This window comes from Babylonia areolata, chromosome 24 (assembly GCF_041734735.1).
Source record: "Babylonia areolata isolate BAREFJ2019XMU chromosome 24, ASM4173473v1, whole genome shotgun sequence".
NCBI lineage: Eukaryota > Metazoa > Mollusca > Gastropoda > Neogastropoda > Buccinidae > Babylonia > Babylonia areolata.
Window position 1 is genome coordinate 22,151,527 of NC_134899.1, and position 20,819 is coordinate 22,172,345.

At 41.3% G+C, this 20,819-nt stretch overlaps 1 protein-coding gene across 1 annotated transcript in view; it reads left to right on the forward strand.

Moving 5' to 3' along the window:
• Positions 1 to 1,575, forward strand: part of LOC143298921 (uncharacterized) — a 7,808-nt gene extending 6,233 nt beyond the window's left edge. The window contains exons 4-5 of the mRNA XM_076611951.1: positions 1 to 97; positions 1,187 to 1,575. The exon at positions 1 to 97 is cut by the window's left edge and continues 56 nt beyond it. Coding sequence (XP_076468066.1) covers positions 1 to 97; positions 1,187 to 1,281 — 192 coding nt within the window. The 3' untranslated portion in view covers positions 1,282 to 1,575. The remainder of the gene's footprint in view (positions 98 to 1,186) is intronic.
• Positions 1,576 to 20,819: the final 19,244 nt, after the last annotated feature.

Below are 20,819 nucleotides of genomic sequence, written 5' to 3' on the forward strand. Positions count from 1 at the left end.
GACGGGGAACCCTGCGACAAGGTGAACGGCCACTGCATGCAGTGTCAGCCCGGCCTTCTGCCTCCCTTCTGTCACCAGCCCGTCGTCAACCAGGAAGGTGAGTCAGACACTTCCGCCGAGAACGAAGGAGGGATGGATGGATGGATAGATGGCTTATTCACTTACAGGCCATTGTTTCTTACAAAAGGGTGTCAAAAAAAAAAAAAAGGAAAAAAAAGACTTCATAGACAGCGCATCATGCGTTGTAAAATGACGTACGTTCAGCTAACGTAGATGTATCATACCTTCTTTTAAGTGATATACTCTCACCTAAGTAATACATAATACACATCTTTGGGGGATGAAACAGACAGAGAGAGAGACAGACAGACAGAGACAGAGAGGAGAGAATGAAGGGAGGTAGGGGGAGAGGGAGGAAAGAAGGGAGGAAAACGGGACATATTTCATCACACAAGAAGATGAGAAAAGGAGCAACAAAATCAGGAACTGAACACACACACACACACACACACATGCGCGCACATGCGCGCACACGTACGCACGCACCATAGCACACACACTCACTCACTCAAACACACACACACACACACACACACACACACACACACACACACACACACACACACACACACACACACACACACATACTCGTCTGCTGTCACACATGTGAAGACCCTTGACATTAGGAAATGAAACTACCACCACCACCACAACTACTACGACACAAAAACAGAGAGAGAGAGAGAGAGAGAGAGAGAGAGAGAGAGAGAGAGAGAGGACAGACAGACAAACAGACAGACAAAGCTGTATGCACACAGCTGAACACATAACACACGTGTCTCTATCGTCATCGTCGTTTTTGAATTGAATTTTCGTTATTCCCTCGTGAATCTTTGCAATTTTGACACCTCTGTATCCAAAGATGTATTTATGATGTTTCAGTATTATATGTTTATATGTTCATGTTTGTATTTTGAAAACACGTTTTCCAAGAGGGCTGTGTGGGGGAAAAGCACCCTCCTGAAATCAGATTCCGTTTCATTTCTGCATCTATGTGCAGAGACCCCTCGGGAACGGCCTTAAAACTAAACTGAGAAATCATTTCGTCTAACCTCTCTCTCTCTCTCTCTCTCTCTCTCTCACTTTTTATTTATTTATTTATTTATTCATTTTTTTTCAATTTCAGACGTGCCGATGACCAATTCAGGATGCCGAGCAACTACAGCGTACTTTGTGTCTGGAGCTTTAGCCGCTGTTCTCAGTGTGGCTGCTCTCCCTTGAACTTCCAGCAAAAATCACTGATTATAGAATGCTTCGTGCATTCAGTACTAATAGTAGGAGTGTCTTGCGTTACTGTAGAGTTTATCTGTTAGTGTTGTTTTTATTATCCTTATGTTCATTATTTGTTTATCCATTGTCACACACACACACACACACACATATATATACATATATACCTATCTAGATAGATAGATAGATGTCCATTCATTCATGCATTTATATCATTGCCATTGTATTTATTTTTGTATTCTGTCTCATGCGTTGTATATTATCCATCAATTTTATCTATTCAACGATATTTATTCATAATATTATATATATATATATATATATATATATATATATATATATATTCCCCCCCCCCCCCCCCCAAGATACATTATTATTTTATGCCTCATGAAATAGTTATTAGAATCGTTGGTTTACAATTTCCTTGTTTTGCCGCCGTTTATACGTTTTGTACAGACCTCCTCTTGTGAGGGCAGGGGCCTTTATTCAATAGACTGTGCTGGAAGAGACAAAGCATGTATGGTGTTCAAACCCATGAAGAAAGCAGCTCTGTCCGTACCCCCAGGCGTTGATGAAAGCGCGGTCGTCAACAAGTTTGTTGTGTTCACGTTCGCTAAGTTTAGTCATCTACTAGCCATCTGTTTAGTGGTATGGACTGGTCTACTAGCCATCTGTCAGTGGTATGGATTGCTTCGTTGTTTTCGTTTCGTTTTCGTTGCTTTTCTGTGTTTTCGCTCCAGCCTTTTTTCATCTGAATAAACTAGTTATGTATGTCTCTGTAGTTTACGGGTGATTTGGGTACTTCATGGTTTTTTGGTTTTTTTCTTCTTCTTTCATTGAGAGAGAGAGAGAGAGAGAGAGAGAGAGAGAGAGAGAGAGAGAGAGAGAGTTACAGTTTATGCATAAAATTAGTAGCCGGATCTTCTTCTTCTTCTTCTTCTTCTTCTTCTCCTGCTTCTTCTTCTTCTTCTTCTTCTTCTCTGTTTATTGATGTATATATCATCTATTCATCTATACACCCATTCATTCTTTCTGTATTTTTCTCTCTTTTTTTTCTTTTAATTTTTCTTTCACTGTTGTTGTGTTTTGTCTGCGTTCTTCCTCGTTGTACTGTGTAATTTTTTTTTATAATTCGCGTCATCATCATCACCATAAATCAATGATGATGTGGCTGATACCGAATGATATTTTTCAGTGTGTTGGTTTACCCTCCCTCCTTGGCGCCCCTCCCCCTTCACCCCCCCCCCCACCCCCCGACCCTCCGCACTCCACCCGACCCGACCCCCCACCCCCCTTTCCCAGCGACTTTATAAATCTACTTTTCAAATCTAACCAAAACAACAACAATAAAAAGTATAGACTGATCCAATGTCTCATTCAAAAAGAAATGAAAAGACAAACATTGCAACAATCCAAGTCATTTTGCAAAAGCAACAACTGGCAAAGATTTTTACTGCAAGGGAGCTTATTCGTATATGCACCTCTTTGATAATTCCCCAGATCACCTCCCTTACACTGACTTCGTTATGATACATTTCCCCTGTATTTGTTCTCTTTGTATTATATTATTTCACAAAAGAAATGTTAATTTCAATGAACACGATGATAATGTGGATATTACTAGCTGTTGTTAGTTTTCATTGAATAGGTTTGCTATAAAAAAAAAAAAAAAAAAAAAATCGAGCCCATTTTCATAAATCTACTCTCAATTCCTAACCGGCAACAGGTTGACTGACCATGGCCTCATTCAAAAACAAATGAACACACAAAAATAATTACAAACACACTTAATCATTAACAATATCATCGTTCAACCAAGTAACCAAGCAAACAAGCAACCAACCAACGCTGAACAACAAAGAGTCTTGCACTGATGCAAAATAAGAAACACGTTGAAGGCAGCGACATCTATCCCAAGGTAGACTAGTCCTGCATGCTCGTCTTTGGTACTTTACTGGATCAGCTCCCTTACTATGTGTGTAGATTAATTGGTTTATTTATCTGTTTATTCATCTGTCTATTTATTTCATTTATCTATATTGCTGTTTCATCATTTATTCTCTAAACCTCATTTTGTTTTCATCTCGAGTAAAAAAGCAACAACAAAAAACAAATAAACAAAAACAAAACAAAAACAACCCCCCCCCCCAAGCCCTCCCCCCAAAACCAAAACAAACAAAAAACAATCGAGGCAACCATGTTTTCTTTTTCTGTACTCTGTTTTTGTATAGCATACTCAGGATTGAAAGGCGACGCCAGTCACGAATAAAGGCTAATTTGTATTTGCATATTTATTCTGTCATTGCTACTGTGTGCACATGTCAAATGATCGGTATGAGAATATGTCCAAAGCTTCCTTTTTGAGGAAGTGTCTGGGTTTGTTCCAGTGTGCCTTTCATGTACCTGTGTGCCAACCGAATGGGTAGCATACACAGCACTGGTTAGAAGTTGTGCCCCTTGTAAATGGAGAGTTACCCATCTTTGTTGTTTGAGTATTTATTTACACATCTATTTCTCTATCAACATATTTTTTATATATTCTTTAAAATTCATTTATTTATTTATTCATTCATTTATTTATTTATGTGCTTGGTTTTTTTTTTCTGTAATCGTTCTCTTCGTATTGCATCATTTCTCATAATCACATCAACATCATCATCATCATCATTATAAACACAATGAGGATGTGGATGATATTGGTTGTCGTCATTTACCATTGTGTTGGCTACCAACAACAAAAAGGGCGCGTCGACTGGTTCAGTGACTAACTAACACAAGCGGGGAAACATTGTAACAATCTCATAAATGTAAAAGAAGAAAAAAATAGATAAAATGATACACCTCCGTAACCCACCCCGAAACAAAACAAAACACAAACTGAGACCCTTAAAACAAAATGACATACTGCTAGTGCAACACACATTGCAGGTCGAGTTTTTGTGCCAAGGGAGACTAGTCGTATATTCTCCTCCTGAATAGTTCATGGGATCAGCTCCCTTGCACTAACCTGGCGATGACAGAAGCGACACGCAGACTGTGTGGATAGCGAGGTGGTGGTAGGGTGAATTGGAAAGGGTGTTGCAGTGGGCAGGCGAAGGTCGGCAAAGGAAACAGAAATCGCACGTGGCAATCAATGTGTAAATAATTCGTTTTCAGCGAAGAAAAAAAAAAAAAGAAAAAAAAAAAAAGCCCAGTCGTTTTCGTGTGTGTGTGTGTGCAAGGCAGATGTCATTACAAGGTGAGGAAGATGGCAGAACGGTTCACTCGCTCATCCGTGTGAGGGTCTGGGTTCGATTCCCGCTCTCTCCCTTTCTCCCAAGTTTGACTGGAAAATAGAACTGAGCGTCTAGTCATTCGGACGAGACGATAAACCGAAGTCCCATGTGCAGCACTCAATTTGCGTACGGAAAGAACCCATGGCAACAAAAATGTACTTTTGGTAAAATTATTTCGACGAAATCCACTGACAGGTATACAAATATACATGCACTCAAGGCCTGACAAGCGCGTTGGGTTATGCTGCTGCCAGGCATCTGCCTAGCAGATATTGTAGTAGCCTATAAGAATTTGTCTGAACGATGTGACGCCTCAATCAGAAACTGAAATCTGTGTTTCTGTACACACGAAATAATAATAATAATAATAATAATAATGGATACTTATATAGCACACTATCCAGAAATCTGCTCTAGGTGCTTTACAAAAACGCTTTGATAACATAAAACATTATATCTATGTTACATACACACACCAAAATGTGACCACACACACACACGAAAGCTGTAAACCCAGTGGACTTTGTGATGCGTGCATGCGTGCGTGGTGTGTGTGTGTGTGTGTGCGTGTGCGCGCGTGTGCGTGTGTATGTGTGTGTGTGTCACACTCTTTTTCCCTCTCTGAAACAGAAGAAAGACAGAAAGACACGCACAGGCACACACACACGTCTTTTCGCCTTGAGAACATGTTTGTCGGTTTAATGGATTCCTTCAATTGTCATTCATAAACGAAAGCATGTTCTCCTGCTCAATGTTTTCTCACAAGTAAGGCAAAGTATGTACGATAAAGACAGTACACCTGCTTAAAAGGAAACCATCTGTTGCTAAATGTACACACTGGCTTGAAAGGAAATCATGTTATTAAAGATATGAGATTGCTTAAAACAATTTTAAAAAAATCTGTTTTGAGGGAAAGGTCTCTTCCGCTTGGTTTTAAAAGCTATACATATTTTAAGAATTACGAACGAGAAGATATCTAAAATTGTCATGTATTAAGTACCCTCGGTTATATCATCAGTCAATTGCAACGATAAAATATCCGCAGGGAATTACTCAAGACTACATTTTGACCTGTTTATAAAAGTAAGAAATGGAAATCAGAGATCGAATTATTTCTGTTCACGTGCACATGGTAGTGCGCGCGCGTCACACACACACACACTCTCTCTCCCTCTCCCCTCCTAACGCACAACCTGTTTCTGACAGTTCAAACGCCGATCCAACAACACCAACGTACATTTTCTTTGATGTGATATGACCGAGGGAAAAGAAGAAAACCAATCTGAAACCAGGACCAAAAACATGGGAATACATCTCTCAGCCTCCTTTTGTCACAGGAACTGTCGTAAAGGTGTCAGCATGGAAGCGATAAATGGGAACCTCCTAAGTTTTGTGTCTGTTTTCCTCATCCAAACTGCGTGAGTGCTATATACCAGTGGTTCGTTATCAGTGTGGCCATTATCATAAGACGTTACGCGGCCATTGCCATAAGAAGGAAAAGAAATAGTGCTGTTTTTGTCAGACTAAAACAAGGTCATCCCAACAACGCCTCTTGGTCTTCTTCTTCATCCCCCCCCCCTTCACCCAGCTCAGTTCTGTTTCCTGCGATGAGTCAGCGCGTGGAGAGCCGAGGGGACCGTCAGATTTATGGCTGTGTTCTAATCATTTTACTCTGCCCCCAGCCCCCTCCCCGGCCTCCCATCCTCTTCATCCCTATTACCCACCTACCCCTACCCCCTCTCTTCCAGCCTCCCTACTCCACCCCGCCCACTTGTTCCCTGTGGAGGTCTGTGGAACACAACAAACTTGGACATACTTCCTCGTCTCTTGTCTCTTCAACAAAATCCAGACTTTCTGCCTTCGTTGGTCTGATTCTCTCGTCTCGATATAAAATATTTATTGCACGTCATTCTTATTTCGTAACGCTTAAATCAACAAATGCGTGCCATGTTTTACATGAACCGCGACAATGCCTTTTCTCGGCGAGTAACTTCTGATAACTTCATAGCAGTTCTAAAATTTAAACCACGATATTACCTTTCACTTTTTAAGTCTTTCAGAGAACGAAGCAATGCCATGATTTACATTTAAACGAACGTTATCGTCAAGCAGTAGGGTGGTAAGAGGAAACCGGGTACTGATAAAGCAGAATACACCCGAGTATAAAACCTGTGGATCAAGTTAGAGTAGTATATAAAAAATGTTTCCAAGACAAGGAAATGAAAAAAATGCCCACAAACAACCCCCCCCCACCCCCACCCCCCCAAAAAAAACACCACCACCACCACACACACACACACACACACAAACACACACACCTTGGACGTGCTCTCCGGACCGGCTGTCTCGTGAGGCTTCGGAAAGCAACACACAAACCCCCTAAAACCCAGACATTCTCAGAACAAGCAGCTGTTGTTGTCTTCTCCCTACCCCAACCCCTCCCCTGTTTACCATGTGCCGCGAGTTTCCGTTGACTCGACCAACATTGGGACATACAACAACAACAACAAAAAACAACAACAAACAACAACAACAAGAACAAACAAAACAAAAACAAAAAAAAGATTTCCGGGATGCTATCTAAGACTGTGGAGAAGTTCGCCTCTCCAGCGTGCGATGTTCTTTCAGACGTGATGGCCGTTTCCCTACAGTTAGCAGACGGTTAAAGACGTGTCACTGAAGCCGCCTGTCTGCGGGAAGCCAAGAAGGTGGCCTGCTTAGCGCCAGTTTGGATAATCTGTCGGGTAAAGACCCTGAACTCCAGATCACCTGCCTCATTGCCGGCAAGTACCACACGTCACAGTCGTCCGGCGACATGGGGTCGCTGGAGGCGAGATCTGGATCGGTGACGTAAGTAAGGGAAGAGGGTTCGGTCGACAGCAAGTAGTCGGAATCCCAGCTGAAGTCTTCGGACCAGCTGTCTCGTGAGGTTTCGGAAAGCAACAAGTTGTCAGATCCCCAGTTTCTGTCTTCAGCCTGCTCCCCTGGTAAAACTTGGCGACTGCACACACACAGAGAGAGAGAGAGAGAGAGAGAGAGAGAGGGAGAGAGGGAGAGAGAGAGAGGGAGAGAGGGAGAGAGAGAGGGAGAGAGAGAGAGAGAGAGAGAGAGAGAGAGAGATTATGTGTGTGTTTTAACGACCTTCTCTTTTCTATCACTGCATGTGGGTAAAGTCGCAATTTAGCATCCTAAATTCAGCTCAGGTATTTAGGATGCTAAAGTGGGATTCTCCCCGTCTCACTTTAATATCCTAAATTCAGCTCCAGGATAGCTGTCGTTTTTAATTTGAAGAACATGTTATTGTATCTATTTTTCTTTCTTTCTTTTTATTTTTTGTTTATTCATTTATTGACTTTCATACTGAAAGGTTTGTCATTAGCTGTACAGCTCTATTGAAATATTGGTGGGAATCAGAACAATGGTGAAAACAATTAACCAAAGTAGAATAGAAAAGAGAAGATTAAAAAAAATTTAAAAAAGGAGTCAAACTAACTCTCGATCACCCAGTTTTCAAGTTCATGAAAAACCATGATATTATTTTATGGGTATTACCATATGCTTGATGAAGTACAAATGCAGTTCTTCCTCCCTTTGGAACCCATAAGCTTATTCTTTTCCCCTCAATAAGGATCATTTTGACTTGACTTGACATTGGGCAAGGGGAGAGTGTGGATGTTTCAGTATGAAACCACCTTGGACGTGCGTTGAAGCCAAGTTTTCTTAACCTAAATCTGCCATTTATTTCTTACCGCCCTAATATATTTCGCTTGTTTGAGCATACATTTAAAACTACAAGTAACGTATATTTTCTGATCTTTCCATTTTAGAGTGCCAGTTCAGCTTATATGAAGGTATTAATCTGTCTTTAAATCCCCAAATAAAGCTGTCTTCATGCCCACCATTCTCTGAAATCCACACAATCCCCAAACCACACATACCAACTCTTCTTCACATAGTCTGCCCAATTTCTTTCCCCTTGTCCTGCTCAATAAATAACATTTCATATGCCTGTTTACAAATTCTCGACACAGGAGGCCTTGATTTCAACTAATACTTCATACATTCAACATCTGATTTGATATATAAAGGGCATCTACCAGTTTCTTCATATACGAGAGAGAGAGAGAGAGAGAGAGAGAGAGAGAGAGAGAGAGAGAGAGAGAGAAATGCATTCATTAGCCGAGTCACGATTCATGTTCCACCACCACAACGTGACGAATTAATACCCATGACAGTGACATTGATTCCTCCATCCATTCTGGCGTACTGGAGTCAATGTACGTATAAACATATCAAAGTTAGCATCAATGCATTGCTTTTTTTATATTGTTTCTGTGTGTGCTACATTAAATTGCCATCACATTTCAGATACTATTTTTGAGAGGTTACGGGATATCAATATTGAGCAAAAAGACCAAATAGGGTGTGAGCAGTAGTAGTACTGGCAGTACAAAGAGGGGAGCAGAAGGAAGAGGAGGGGAGAAGGGGGGAGGAGGAGCAGCAGCAGCAGCAGTCACAGTAGAATAGCAGTTGAAGAACAATGACCCATGCACTAGCTGACACAAAATTCACCTCACCCGTCACGGTCGTCCTCCACACCTCCGCACGCCCCTTCCTCAGGCTCACCACCCCCACACCCCGCCTCCTCGGGCTCCTCAGGAGCACGGGCCAAAGGCTGGCTGGCTGTTCCCGCCTTGGACGCGCGGGTCGACTTCTTGGACGGCAGCAACCTTTTCGTTGCTGAAAGCCCAGAGAGAACCTCCTGTTGAGTTTGTCTTGGTTTTCCTCTGGACCAGTGCGCTGTGCACGTCCGCAAGAGACTTTGAACGCGTTCTTTACCCTGTCTCTGGGGCGTTTCGTTGGATTCTTTTGACCCCAGAGTTGATGCGCGTGGCAGTTTTTCTGCCTTAGTCGACTTTGAGATTGGTCCTTTGGATTTGCACGGAGGTGTTTTTAACCGGATTTGGGATACGCTAAGGAGTGACTGCATAAACTGTTCAGGGGGTTCGTCATTACCTGATCTAACTGCCGACGTTCTAAGTGAACAATCTTTCGCCCTCTTCCGCGACGACGAGGGAGATGCTTCGTTAGCTTTCTGTGGCGATCGTTTGCCTTCGTTCTGTGCCCTCTGCGAAGTCTGTACAGATGTGTCAGCCATGGCAGCCGCTCTTTCACTCGATATTCCGGTTCCCGATGATTCGTCGTCTGGTTTTGGTCCTCCTGGAGATTCCATCGGGTCTTCGGAGTAGTTGTCTTTCCTGTGGGAAAACACAAACACAGACAGACACAGACACAGACACACACACACACACACACACACACACACAGAGAGAGAGAGAGAGAGAGAGAGAGAGAGAGAGAGAGAGAGAGAGAGAGAGAGAGAGAGAGAGAGAGAGAGAGAGAGCAATTTCAACAACTCATCAATCTCAACAGCTCCCGTGTTACGAGTTCAAAAATTGAAAAAAAAATCAGCACTTTCACATTCTTGTGCAAAAACTACGCTTTCTCTTCGTCAGCTCATAAATTTGATTCTTTGGAAACTTTTGGCGATATGCAAATTCGTGAATAGATTTTATGTATAATGCATTTCTTTTGCTTAATGCACCTCTCTCCTCATGTACGTCCGTGCGTCTGTCTGTCCGCGCGTCCGCCTAGTCTGCTGTCTGTCTATTTTCCATGAAGCGAAATGGATGTAGATGATTGAGTAATGTAACAGATGCAGTTTGATCAATTTCACGTTACTTGTACAATGGAACATATTTACAGTAATGTCTTCGAATCTTTAAGCAGACGAATACGCTTTTCTTTTCCCAACCGTCCCCGTTATATTGTGGCAAAAGGCTGATGTGCATTAACATATTTCAGTTCTTGAGTTTCTCTCTCTCTCTCTCCGTGTCTGTCTCACGCTCTGTTTATGTCTCTGTCCCTGTCACTGTCTCTGCTTTCCTGCCTACCTCTATATCTCTGTCTCTGTCTCTGTCTCTCTCTCTCTCTCTCTCTCTCTCTCTCTCTCAAATAAGCCGCTTTCAATAGAATCCCTTCCCCTCCTCAATAAAAAAAAAAAACCCAACAAAATAAACAATTCGGTATAAGTGAATAAAATGATTTGTTTCTAAGTTTTGTCTCTTTCACACACACGAACGCACGCACGCGCGCACACACACACACACACACACACACACACACACACACACACACGCACGCACGCACGCGCACACACGCACTCACTCCCCAGTCCTATTCTCCACCCACCCACAAAATCTTCCCAGACACACGCACGCTAATGCACCCACGCGCAATCTTGCATTAAGTTTTTAAGCCCGCCATCGAAAGTTAACAGGAACCGTTGTCTCCTCTGATGTGAAAAGGAGACCTTTCCTTTTGACCACCACTTTGCTGTCTACAACATGAACAGAATAAGTCATCAAGTCGCTTGTTTTCGCGATTCTTCTTCCTTGCAGTGACTTTGTTTCGTTATATCTTTCTATCTATCCATCCATCCATCTATCTATATATCTGCTTGTTTGTATAAACACTAATTACACGTAGATATGCATGTAGTAATTCGTTTTAGTGAATTATTTAACTGGTTATTTGATTCGTTGGTTCGTTCGAGAGTCTAAACAAACTGATATCGAAATGAGTTATTTTACATTTGACATTTTAATTTTTAACGCATAATGAAAAGAAAATGGGGAAAGGAAGAAACTACGGAATGGAAGACAAACGAAAGAACAGTATTGGAGGGGAAAAGGGATGGCAAGGGAAACTTACAGAGGGATAGGCAGAGAAACAGAGAGGGGTATTGGCAAGGTGTGGTTTACAGCAATTTCCATTTTCTGTCGGAAACGAGAAAAAAATGTATACGTTGAAATAACCAATGATACCTATCGAACAGAAAAATAGCAAGCAAACACAAGCAAAACAACAGCGACAACAAAAACAAACCAAAAAGATCCCACAAAAAGACCACAGGAATCAACCAAGCAACCAACCAAACAAAAACAGAAATAGTGAGCTCACAACACATTTTCAGGACTGCAGGGGAAAAAAAAGAAAGAAAAAAAAGTCCTTATCTGTGTACACTTCTGCGAAAACTCGAGTTCAGTTTGTTACATTTTCATTGCACATAAACATACGTATTTATTTCACGTATTTATTTGGTTTCTTGTAAACACATTCGAAGGAATGGGTGGACTGGAAACTAAAAACGCAATAAGAAAACAGAAAAGAACAACAAAATATCAATTAAAAAACAACTGCTCTGAGAAGTTATAATCCTGGATCTCTTCGTTTGTTTATCCGTTTCCTTGTTTCAACTTTTTTTTCCCGATGTTCTATCCATCCCACCTAAACTAACATTTCGTCTGATAAGAAGCCAAGATATCCGTTTGAACCCCCGTTCCTGATTACAGTTTCCAGAGTGGTTAAACGTTTTTTTGGTGGTGGTGGCGGAGGTGGTGCTGTGTGTGTGTGTGTGCGTGTGCGTGTGTGGGAGGAGGTGCGTGGGGAAGGTGGGTTAAGGTGGAGAGGTTAGGGAGGTGCACAAAGGAAACCCTCGTTTACTACCTTGGTAACAGAACAGAGAGAGAAAGAAGGGTTCACACTTCACATCTCTCTGCCTATCTACATATCTGCCTTCCTATATATATATATGCATGCATTTATATATGTATATACCTACATACATATCTATCAATCTATCAATCAGTCTATCTGCCTGTATGTACGTCTGTCTAACTATCTATCTGTCTATCTACTCTTCCTTTTAGTGTAGGGTAGCCAATGGAATTCCTTCCACCTTACCTTGGATCGTCTTTGCCGTTGTCGTCGTTCTTCCAGCCTCTGTCACCTCCGCGACCTCCCGGAGTCTCGTGTCCGTTGATGCTGTTGTTTTGTAGCTGCTGCTGTTGCTGACAATGCCGCACTCGGTGTTTTTTTTATCTTAAAAAAAATCTTGATTATATATATATATATACATATAATGTTTCTGTGGCTGATGCTATTACAGCTTCATCCACTGATACTGATGTTGCCTTGTAGTCAACTTCTTTCTTGTTCTTTGTCACTGCCGCACCAGTCAGTTTCTCTTCAATGAATTCCTACTTGCTTCTGCTTGTCACAAAAAATTTGCCGCAGTTGTGAAACATGACTTTGGCGAAAGTTGATGAAGCGGTTTAAAATAGAAAAAAAAAAAAAAAAAGCTGTCGAAGCACGTGAAGCATGATATATATTTTTTTTTCTAAAAGGGATCTCTCGGTGTGTGTGTGTGTGTGTGTGTGTGTGAGTGCGTGTGTGTGTGAGTGCGTGTGTGTGTGAACATTAATCAAGGAATTTTTAGATTCTCCCTCGTGTCCCTTGCTCACACACACACACACACACACACACACACACATATATATATATATGTATATATATATATATATATATATATATGTATATATATATTTAAAAAAAAATTATTATTCTCTTTTTTTTAAGGCTCGAGGACGAACCAAGACTGGTTTTTCTGGCTTTTTTCCCCTCCTCATGGAAAACACAGTCATAAGTGTGAATGACTGACTCTCTCTCTCTGTCTCTCTGTTTCTCCTCTGTTACAGCATGCAGATGCTGTCAGCCATTTCGTGTCACACACACACACACACACACACACACACACACACACACACACACACATACACACACACACAGAGCCACAGACACACACACACACACACACACACACACACACACACACACACACACACGCACGCACGCACACACACACTCACACACACACAGAGACACAAAGACATACAGACACACACACGGACGCACGCACACACACACACACACACACACATACAGACACACACACGCACGCACGCACACACACACACGCACGCACACACGCACACACACACACACACACACACACACACACGAATTAAAGCAACAAACAAGAAATGAACCAGGAGATATTTTATTTTTTTTTACCAAGTAACGCTTTTACATTGGCCTTCAGGCATTGACGGCAGCGAGAGATTTAGCCTGGCGAACCCAGGGAAACTTACACCACACGTGATAAGAAGAGCAGCAAAGGTGACAGAGCTCTGATCTTTAACAGAATCTATGTATTTACTTTTTGACTTTTAGAACTTTGGTATCTATGGATGATCGAAACTGCGGGTGTGTATACATCTCTCTCTCTCTCTCCATATATATATATATATATATATTTATACATCTCCCTGAGCTGGTCCACAAACGGTGTGTGTTTGTTTGGAGACGTCCTGATGACAGTCAGTTGACAACGGTACCCATGATGTTTTGGCATCCAAGGCAGGAACACCACCAACATTTCTATTGTCTAATGAAACCCATTGCGAACCCATCTAGCTTTTTACTCAGTGTGTATTTGTGTATTGAAGGTACTGGGGATCTTGGGTCTTGATATTTTAAATTTTGTTGACTCACTTGTGTAAACAAAGTGAGTCTATGTTTTAACCCGGTGTTCGGTTGTCTGTGTGTGTGTGTGTGTGTGTGTGTGTGTGTGTGTGTGTCCGTGTGTCTGTGTGTCTTTGTGTCCGTGGTAAACTTTAACATTGACATTTTCTCTGCAAATACTTTGTCAGTTGACACCAAATTTGGCATAAAAATAGGAAAAATTCAGTTCGTTCCAGTCATCTTGTTTAAAACAATATTGGACCTCTGGGATGGGCACAAAAAAAGAAGAAAAAAAAGCCTAATTGTATGCAAACTGCATTTACTGTTATATTTATATTTTTTGTATTCTCTAAACTTGGCACTTTGACCTCTTATTCTGACACAACAACAAGAGGAGTCATTATTATCATTTTTTGTTCAAACAGGAACTTCTTTTGCTAAGCATGGAATTTTTATTTATTTTGGAAACGTTTTGGTGCAGATAGTAAAAAAGGGAAATTACTCTGTAATTAATGCTAGGGGACTTAATTTAACACAAGTGAGTCTTGAAGGCCTTGCCTCTCTTGTTATTATTATCATTATCGTAACATTGTTGTTGTTGCTGTTGTTACTGTTGTTACTGTCGTTATCATCATCATCATCATCATCAGTTGATTTGTTTATTACTTATCAATTTCATTAAAAGTTTAAGCAAAAGTCGAAACAGTTTCAAGGTTCTAATTCTGTGGGAACACAAGCAACATCAACAACGAAGAAAACAGACAAGGGACATAACTGCAATCGCAGACTTCAATGCAATATTTTTCAAGAAATGACAAAACTTGTGTACCCTGGTTGCCAAATGGCAAAAATAAAGACAACAAACTCAAAGACAGACACAGCTAGATAGATAGATATACAGGCAGACAGACAGACGGACAAGCCTATGAACAGACAGAGACATAAACACTCTGAACTCTGAATGGTTTATTGATGAGGTCCTTTCTGTCTTTTCTGCACTTGGCAACAGGCATGATGAGATGAGGCAGGGATTCACGTGTTAACATCCATTTTGAACAACAGTTTCAGTTTCAGTTTCAGTAGCTCAAGGAGGCGTGACTGCGTTCGGACAAATCCATATACGCTACACCACATCTGCCAAGCAGATGCCTGACCAGCAGCGTAACCCAACGCGCTTAGTCAGGCCTTGAGAAGAAAAAAAATAGGTGAATAAATAATAACAACAACAATACACGTAATGGAAGTACGAAGAGAACAAATAATTTGATGTATGCCGAAACAAAGTAGATTAGTAAATAAATAAGTGAATAAATGGAGAAATGGACAGACCGAGACAGGCAGATAGACAGACAGACAAAGAAACAGAGAGAGAGAGAGAGAGGGTGGGAGAGAGACAGAGAGAGAGACGCACCGGCAGACAGACAGACAGACAGGGGCAGAGAGGGGTATGAGCATAAGTGATTCGCAAGAGACAGACTTTCAGGGACAGAGACAGGCAGACAGAGAGAGAGAGAGAGAGAGAGAGAGAGAGAGAGACAGACAGAGACAGAGACAGAGAGACAGAGACACAGAGAGAGACAGAGACAAAGACAGAGAGACAGACACACAGACAGGCAAACAGAGAGAGAGAGAGAGAGAGACAGAGAGAGACAGAGACAGAGAGAGACAGAGACAGAGACAGACAGAGAGACAGACACACAGACAGGCAAACAGAGAGAGAGAGAGAGAGAACAATAGCTCGAGCTTCGTGACCTCGCGATCAAGTATCATCCGTATCTCACGCGCTGTCTCCTGTGATATGTCACACGGCTCCACAGTGTCAGCTCAGTTAGTGTGGGGGTAAAAAATAAAAAAAAAAAGGAAAGAAAACAAAAGACAATTTAATCCGTCTCACTGCGTGTCTGGCTGTTTGTTTGTTTTTTGATGTTGTTGTTGTTTGTAATTTTGGTGTGTGTGTGTGTGTGTGTGTGTGTGTGTGTGTGTGTTCTTTGGTCGTTGCTGTTGTTGTTGTTTTCCCTCGTTGCGTTTTCACACCTTTCGTGCCCCACTGACCTTTGACAGCACGTGACAGCCTCGTTCTCGCCTTCGATCTGGGCGCTTTGCCTTTGATCCCCACCCCTCCTCCCTCCTCCCTCCTGCACCCACACCCACGCCTTCCACCCCTCTGAATTGAAAGAAATGAAAATGTAAAGTTGATGTATCGCTATTGTCATTCCTAGAATAAAAGAAAGAAAAGACAAGAAAAAAAAGAAAAAAAGACAGGCATGCTGAGGGGGAAAGGCATGAGGAATCAGTATCAGTATCAGTATCAGTAGCTCAAGGAGGCGTCACTGCGTTCGGACAAATCCATATACGCTACACCACATCTGCCAAGCAGATGCCTGACCAGCAGCGTAACCCAACGCGCTTAGTCAGGCCTTGAGAGAAAAAAAAAGAAAAAAAAAGAAAAAAAAGAAGGTATATATATATATATATATATATATATATATATATATATATATGTATATATATATATATGTACATATATATATATATATATATATATATATATATATATATATATATAGAGAGAGAGAGAGAGAGAGAGAGAGAGAGAGAGAGAAGCGTACATACATAAATAAATAAATAATAATTATGATGGAAAAAAAAGAAGAAAAAAAAAAGAAAAAAAGAAAAAAAAAGATAGTAGTAATGAAAATATTGATAAAATAATAATAATAATAATAATAATAATAATAATAATAATAATAATAATAATACTAATAATAATACTACTAATAATAATAAATGAGGAATCAGCAGTTACGAAACAACAAAGGAAATGTTCATTTTGTGTCTCTTACAAAAAAAACAACAAAAAAAAACAAAAAAAAAAAAACACCCAAACAACAACAACAAAACAAAACAAAAACAAACAAAAAACAAACAAACAAACAAAAAAAAAAATACAAACCAAAAAAACCAACACAAAACCAACAACAACAAGAACAACAAAAGAACGAAAACAAACGAACAGGACAGCCACACACAAACACACATTTAACATAGTGCCCTATTAATGACCCCTTGCCCCTTTCACGAACACACCCAGCTGAAACCTCTGTCCCCATTTCGCTTGAACATGAAGAAAATAAAGGTACAAAATTGTAACAAAGCACGCATCTACCCTCATTTTCTTCTTTCCTTCTACTTTACCTGCATCATTATTACCATCATCATCATTATCATCATCATCATCGTCGTCATTTACTTGTCCTTGTTCATTTTGTTTTTCTTGCTCTCTCTCTCTCTCTCTAGCTCTTTCTGTGTGTGTGTGTGTGTGTGTGTGAGTGGGGGGGATGTTTCTTTCTTTCTTTCTTTCTTTCTTTCTGTTTTCTGTCTTCTTTCCCCCCCCCCCCCTTTTCTTTGTCTGCTTATTTGTTTCTTCTTCTCCTTCTTCTTCTTTTCTTCTTCTTCATATGAACAAGCGAATGGCTACGACAAGATCACAATAAAAGGAGGATAGACAAGATAGCAAACAGCTTTGGGGGCAATACAAGCACAGCTCTGGGACAATGGTAGCAATGAGTTTGTCGTGCATTGGGTTGTTACAGCCATCAGAGCGGAGGAGCTATAAAGGAGAAAGATAAACAGGGGGAGGGTGAGAGAGAGAGGGAGAGAGGGGGGGGGGGGGGGAGGGAGGGAGAGAGAGGGGAGGGGGGGAGGGAGAGAGAGAGAGAGAGAGAGAGGGGAGGGGGGAGGGAGTGAAAGAGAAAGAGAGGGAGAGAGAGTGAGGAAGAAATAGAGAGAGAGAGAGGGAGAGAGAGAAAGCGAGAGAGAGAGGGCGAGAGAGAGAGGGAGAGAGAAAGAGAGAGGGAGAGAGGGGGGAAGAGATAGAGAGAGAAAGAGAGAGAGGGAGAGAGAGGGAGAGAGAAAGAGAGTGAGAGAGAGAGTGAGTAGAGAAACAGAGAGAGAGGGGAGAGAGAGACAGAGACAGAACAAGAACAAATGGTATGGATGCATATAAGCCTTGTGACCCGTTGCAAAAACAATACATAAAGGCACAAAAAAAATATAATCTTTCGTCCTCACTTTATCGGTTGGAGATCATCATATTGAGGACATTTAAATAAGGAAATGACAAAAACATAATTAATTATTGTCGTTCCTAAGCTGATTGTTGATACAGAATTATGATTCATTATATCCTTACTCTGAAAAGCCAGAAAAAGAAACTTTGAAAGATTAAGTTGGATGTCGAGTCCACCATTCAAAATACTTGCACATTGCAAGCGAGCGAGCGAGAGAGACTCAGACTGTGACTCAGACTCAGATTCAGTCTCATTCAGACTCACTCAGACTTATGTATTCATTTCAAGACCTTTGGCTTGTATGAAGCTGGGCAACAGGGTAAAATTTATTAACAAAAGCTACAGTCGAGAGCGAGAGAGAGAGACAGAAAGAGACAGACAGAGACAGAGAAAGACAGAGGCAAAGAAGGAGACAGAGAGACAGACAAAACTGAAACTGGCACTTTCGATTTCCCCTCCCGCGAGTCTGACAATAAAATGAGCTGATGCTGACACACGCGAAGAGACCTGCTCTTGCGGGTGATATTCACCACACCACCAACCCCTCTCATCATCCTCCCCCTTGTTCCCCCCTCTCGGACCAACCCCTAACCCCCACCTCCCCTCGGCCATTGCTCCCTCCCCCTCTCTCCCCAAGCCCCCCCCCCCCAACCCCCCACCCCCCAACTTGCTCATCCCACACACATCACCTCAGCTTCATACTTTAATCAGTCAGACAAACTTTTACACGCCTGAAAAAAAAAAAAAAAAAAACCACCTCCACTGCCCGGCATGTTTATCAGAACCAGCAAATCTCCCTTTTTGGCCCCCTCTGACCAGACGCGTCGTCATAACTTTCCGCTTGACCAGCTACCATGGTAATGTTTCGTTGGGGTTGAAGCCAATGCTGAGAATGAAGCGGTCAAGTGTGTGTGTGTGTGTGTGTGTGTGTGTGTGTGTGTGTGTGTGTGTGTGTGTGTGTGTGTGTGTGAGTGTGTGTGTGTGTGTGTGTGTGTGTGTGTGTGTGCGTGCGTGTGTGTGTGTGTGTGTGTGTGTGTGCGTGCGTGTGTGAGTGTGTGTGTGTGTGTTCTATTTTACTTTTATTTCCTTCTCCTTTGTTCTCCTATTTCCTTATTTGTTGATTCCTTTCCTCTTGTTTCTTTTTCTCCTCTTCTGTTTTCTTTCTCTCTGTGATTCTCTTCTTTTTTTTTCTCCATATTCCAATAACATACCAGTAACAAGAGATGAAATGCTTATGAATCCCAGATCCCAGACTCAGACAGGATGAAAGCTAAAAGCAAACAAACAAAAACCAACAACAAAAACTAATGTCCATTTAAAACCAATTATGGCAAAAACTCAAGACTTAACAAAAACACATGAATCTTGTCCCTGACTCGTTTTACTCATTTGGCATGAACGAATGGTTCAAGTCTACTTATTGCAAGAATCGCCTTGAATTTTGAGATATGGATTCATCATTTTGAACTATGATATCAACAGCCTATTGTGTCAACATTTGACATATGGTGTGGATTCGTTTTATTTTTAACTATGATATTAACAGCCTATTGTTTAAACATTTGACATACGGCGATCGTGATTTCCTTAACATGTTCGACAGACAGAAATTGGAAGATTTGTTGGGATTCATTTGTTGAATTTAATCAGCATGCACATTCGGATATGCCCATTTAGCAGGACTATTAATAAATTATATTCTGCAATACCCAGAATGTTGGGAAATATTGCCTTCTTTATTCTTATATCATATTCTGAAATGCCCGTAACGTCGGGGAAAGAATTGATTCTTTGTAGATCGACTGCAGTACACTTAGGGTAGGATTTTCACTAGCCACGGTCCCCATTGATATTTTCCCCTGTGTTGATATTTGCAACTGAAACGTTTTTGTTGTTGTGTATTTAGGTATCTTATTATTATTATTTTTTTTTTAATTGATATCTAAATGTGTATTTAGTTAATGTTTGTTTATCTAATTGTTAATTCATTTATTTTGTCGTCGTTGTTGGTATTGTTGTTGTTGATGACGATGTTTGTGGGAAACAGACACGATTGCAGCCATGACTCCGGAAACTGTTGTGCATGCTACGATGTTGTTGTTGGTGGTGGTGGTGGTAGTGGTAGTGGGTTTTTTTTGTTTTTTGTTTTGTTTTTGTTTTTGTTTTTTTTAACTGTTATTCAACAAACTGAAGGGAAGCAATATTCATCATCAACGATCGCAAAGTCATTCATTCCTTCATTCATAGCTCTCTGTCGAAATCCGACGAGGACATGTGTCGCCGAAGGTGTGCCCAGAATCTCTTCATTGTGTGGAAACGCACAGCCGTCCACAGTGAGTGCAGGCCCACAGCTGTCTTAGGGTTGATGGTTCTCAACTTTCGGGTCGAATGGTTCTTGTCCTTGGTTGGTTTGCATTAACGATCTTAAAACGAAGACGCAGGAAAAGTCTGAACCCTAAGCAAACGCCGAAACTGCTGAGATCGCGTATGCACCTCAGGGATACTTTGGAAGGTGTTGAGTCAAGGATGTAATGTCCTCATGGTGTACAGTGGATCTCTGTGCACTACGAGTTTGCATTTTAGGACTTCCCAGCCGACCTCTGGGACGCTATAAGCTTTCAGGTTTTTATGGCGTTTTTGAACCACTTGCACCGGCACCCAGGAGTTCTTGTTCTAGACGTCAGTTCTAGAAAAGAGGGTTCTCTTGGGAATTTAGTCGTCCTCCATTCTCAGCACCGTCGTGACTCGGTAACAAGTA